This window comes from Triticum dicoccoides, chromosome 2B (genome assembly GCF_002162155.2).
Source record: "Triticum dicoccoides isolate Atlit2015 ecotype Zavitan chromosome 2B, WEW_v2.0, whole genome shotgun sequence".
Lineage (NCBI taxonomy): Eukaryota > Viridiplantae > Streptophyta > Magnoliopsida > Poales > Poaceae > Triticum > Triticum dicoccoides.
In genome coordinates this window covers 88,497,193-88,501,390 of record NC_041383.1, presented here as the reverse complement: position 1 = coordinate 88,501,390, position 4,198 = coordinate 88,497,193, and the positions used below count along the sequence as shown (strand labels likewise).

The 4,198-nt window shown below is 48.7% G+C and overlaps 1 protein-coding gene across 1 annotated transcript in view; it reads right to left on the bottom strand.

Annotated features, from left to right (window-relative positions):
* LOC119367228 (galactinol synthase 2-like) overlaps positions 1-3,980 on the bottom strand; it is a 15,630-nt gene extending 11,650 nt beyond the window's left edge. Inside the window, exon 1 of the mRNA XM_037632804.1 lies at positions 3,595-3,980. Coding sequence (XP_037488701.1) covers positions 3,595-3,900 — 306 coding nt within the window. The 5' untranslated portion in view covers positions 3,901-3,980. The remainder of the gene's footprint in view (positions 1-3,594) is intronic.
* Between the last annotated feature and the right edge of the window lie 218 nt (positions 3,981-4,198).

Sequence of the window (4,198 nt, the reverse complement as noted above, 5' to 3'; positions counted from 1 at the left end):
GAAGACAGGCAATGTTTCGACGAGGGCAAGTCTGAAGGGAGCCGACGATGCGATACTTGTTGCAATAGAAGAGGCACGACCGGGGGTGTTCCAGCCCAACAGAGAGAACGACGAGCTTACGCGTGCCCTGGGAAATCCTGAACACCCGGGAAGAACACGAGGCAAGGGCGCTATTCCGTGGTATGAGGGGTTTTCAGACTGGAACATCGACTACAGAACCCGTGCGAGAAAGAAGATTGCGGAGGAGAAGAAGAGGAAGATGGAGGAGTTGCAGAGGAAGCGGGACTATGAACGCCTTCAAGTCCTAGAAGCAAGTCAAGCGGAATTGGTAGTCAAATTCCAGCGGCAGCAGGAGCAGATCGACTCACTTACCCAGCAAAGGGGGTCTCAGCAGCTGCAGCAGCTAGCGAATGATCCAGCATTCGATAGCACCGCCCCATCCATGCCGAGAAGCAGCGTGGGTTCCGCCTCGGACGACGCAATGCTGGGTAGTAGATACCCCGTGGATGACATCACGGAGAACACTAGCTGTGAGCTACACGTCAAAATGAAGAACATATCCATGAAGGTGGCGGACGCCGTTGCTTTTACAAATGCCCCCGAGGCAACCTTCCATTGCAACCCGATTCCAGCGGGCTATGCTCGTGTCTTGGTTGATGAGGTGGTGGACCCATATTCGGAGCTAGAGCTTGACTATCCTGGAGGTGACGACGAGCGCTTTCTCGGAGACGCCAAACATCGTATCATCCTATGGAAAAAGGATTGCATCATCTTTCGAAGGCCACCAACACTGCGTCAGCCGACTCCTCGTCGAAGTCCGCCACCGAGTCAGCTGTCTCCCGCTCCTGCAAGTCCACCAAGTCCGGCAAAGTGTCAGGCCACTCCTCCTCCAAGTCCGGCAAAGTGTCAGGCCACTCCTCCTCCTCCAAGTCCGCCACAGCGTCAGACGTCCACTCCTCCTCCAAGTCCGGCACAACCTCAGGCCACTCCTCCTCCAAGTCCGGCACAGCTTCAGGCGGCCACTCCTCCTCGTCCAACTCAGCCCCGTCAGCCGTCTCCGCCGCCTCAGCAATCGTAGAAGAGACACCCCGCAGCTATGGTGCGTAGCGGTACGAGTCGAGGTAGTACAGGAAGTACAGGCGGAGGCAAGCGATATAAATATGGTCCAAGCCTCACGCCTCTTCCACAGAGGGCTTATGACAGGTCCGAGGAGGAAATCGCAGCCATATCGAAATCCGAGGTGGAAGCCCATTTTGCACCAAAACCGCCACCGCCGCCAAGGGCGAAAGTGCCTGAGGAAACGATTGACCACTTCATTCGTATGGCTCAACCACCAGCTCCCAAGCCTGTTGACACAGACTATGAGCGCCACATCACGAAGTTAAATCGAGCACGTCTACGTAAGGAGGCGAGCTCGGGATCGAGCAAACAAGAAGCAGCTGTCAAAAAATGCGGGAAAACCATTCCCCAGCTAGGAGAACAGGCGGCGCAATCGATCCCCTCGCTTGTTGTGCCAACAACACGTGACAGTACGCGCGCCCAATATTATTGTGGGCAAACAGTTTACGTTCCTAAGGTGGGCAATATGGTAATAACGGAGGAACATATAATGCAGGCTAAAGTTCTGAAAATCACTGTTGGATAACTCCTCGAGATCGAGCCCATGCATGTGCTTAGAGAGGATGAAATAAAACGGAAATATGTCCGGGGCCAACCTTTGGTCGAGCCAGACAAGGTCAAGAACCTCCCAACGAGAATGTATGAATTGCATCAATGGTACATGAACATTACCAAGATTTCCGATCGATTGTCCCTCATGATGAATGTCAAGGAGGAGCATTACTACCATGAGAAAGCTATGTCCGTTGAGTATTCTGAACTGTTTCAGTTATACAATCAAGACGCACTCGACAAATTTATCGTCAGTTGATATTGTCTGTAAGTGATTTCTTTCTGTAATTTAAGTCTCAAGCTACCTGTAATTATCCTCACTATATTCTTTTCTATGGTATTATATGCAGGATGAAGATGTATGAAATGAGAAAAGGTGGACGCTATGGCATTGGGTTCATTGACCCAAACACCGTTAATGAATACACATGGAAAATAGATGCACGTCATCAAAAGGCCGTAGAGGACAGCATGCTAGAGTTCTTGAAGCGACTCAAATACAATGAAGATATACTACTTCCTTACAACTTCCAGTGAGTCACACTGTTTTGTACTACAATTCTCTGTTTTTGCCTACTAGCTAGCTACATGTTTTTGCTTACATATGCCCGCTTAATTAAGACATGCAAACGTGTGTGCATGCAGATTTCACTGGGTCTTGTGTATCATTAAAGTTGACGCCGAAACAGTTGAAATACTGGACTCACTACTCAAAGAAAAAACTGACTATAAGATCTTGTTTGGGATAGTCAGCAGGTAATTTCAATCATTATTAACTATATATCTCGGCCTATTTAGTTCGTCATTTCATGATATGAACTATTTAATAACCCCTTTATTCATTTTTTTTGTCGGCGGGCAGGGCTTGGGCAAGGTTCATCAGCGTCACGGAAGGCGAATGGAAAGAAAAGCTTAACTGGGGAAGACCCAAGGTAAGTAATTAAGTAGTACTAGCTAGCTAGCTAGCTGCCATCTCTTTAATTATCATGCTTGATTAATTATTATCTGATCAAATTCCATTCTCGTAAAGGCCCTGAAGCAGGCGCAGGGGACTGATCTGTGTGCATTCTGCGTTTGCGAGAACATTCGCATGATGACGTCCGAAAGAGCAGATCTCAAAGACAGGAATGGATACGCTTGTCAAAACACTATTCACAATTTTTACACCATTATCGATATCTAGTCACACAACTAATACACATGCATATTGATCTCCTTCTTAACAGTTTAGAGAGATGCGGGCGAAGCTCCTAGAAACGGAGCGCATAGAAGCACTTCAAGAGGAAATAGCGGGATTTTTGCTCGACCAGGTCATAAATTCGAAGGGAGAATACTATTACCCGCTACCGCCCTCATGAAAACCACTTCCAATTGTCATCGTGCCCCGAAGGCACCAATTAGGCTAATGCTACTGGCTCCGAAGGCAACATGCATATGTAGGAGAAATTGTATATAGCTATACATGTGTGTATGTGTGAATTAATTAATATGACGGTTTGTGAGACATTGATGATATATATATATGCACGATTGGTTCTATTTATATATATATATATATATATATATATATATATATATATATATATATATAACGTGTACAATGTGTAGTATCGTAAAATACCAGCAAACGAAAAAGAATTAAAATGGAAACACAAAATTAAATGAAAAAAAATTATAAAACTAAAACCCCCCAAACCTTATAGTACCGGTTGGTAAGACCAACCGGTACTAAAGGGCTCCAGGCCCCTGGAGCTGGCTCGTGCCACGTGGTTTCCCTTTAGCACCGGTTCGTGCTGAACCGGTACTAAGGGGGGGGGGGGCTTTAGTGCCCACACTTTAGTGCCGGTTATGAAACCGGCACTAAAGGGCCTTACGAACCGGTGCTATTGCCCGGTTCTGCACTAGTGTAGATGCTGTACGTACCTCCCAGATGCGGAGCTTGGAGTAGTTGATGACGTAGTAGGCCATGGCGAACTGGGTCTGGCTCTCCGGCGGGTACACGGGCACGATCTCGCGGACGAGGCAGCCCTGTTCGACCAGCTTGCGGCGGTGGTCCTCGGGGACGTCGGGGAGCACGGCCACCACGAGCGGGTAGGCGGAGTTGACGGCGCGGAGGCCCTTGGCCAGGCCCACCACGCCCTTCCAGTAGTCGCGGGAGCCGGCGAGGAAAGTCGCGTACGCCGCCCTCTTGGGCGCGTCCTCCACGATCCGCTTGAGCATGGGAGCCATTGCTCGCTCGATCTCTCTTGTCTTGCTTGAAAGAATGGATGAGATGGGTTCGTTGTGTGTTGTGGACTTGTGCGTGCTTGTGTTTGATGCTTGATGATGGACGATGGTGGTGCCTGCTGGCGTTTATATAGGCAACGGGGCTGGGTCGAGTAGATCCGCGACGAAATGGAAAGCGTAAAATAGTGTCTGGACTGGAATGTCTGAGATGAACTTTCCTAGCAAGCTATATTCTCGACCCGTTCATTTCGTTTCCTTCTCCTCTTGTGCGGACTTTTCTCAATTAGACAGAAGACCGCCA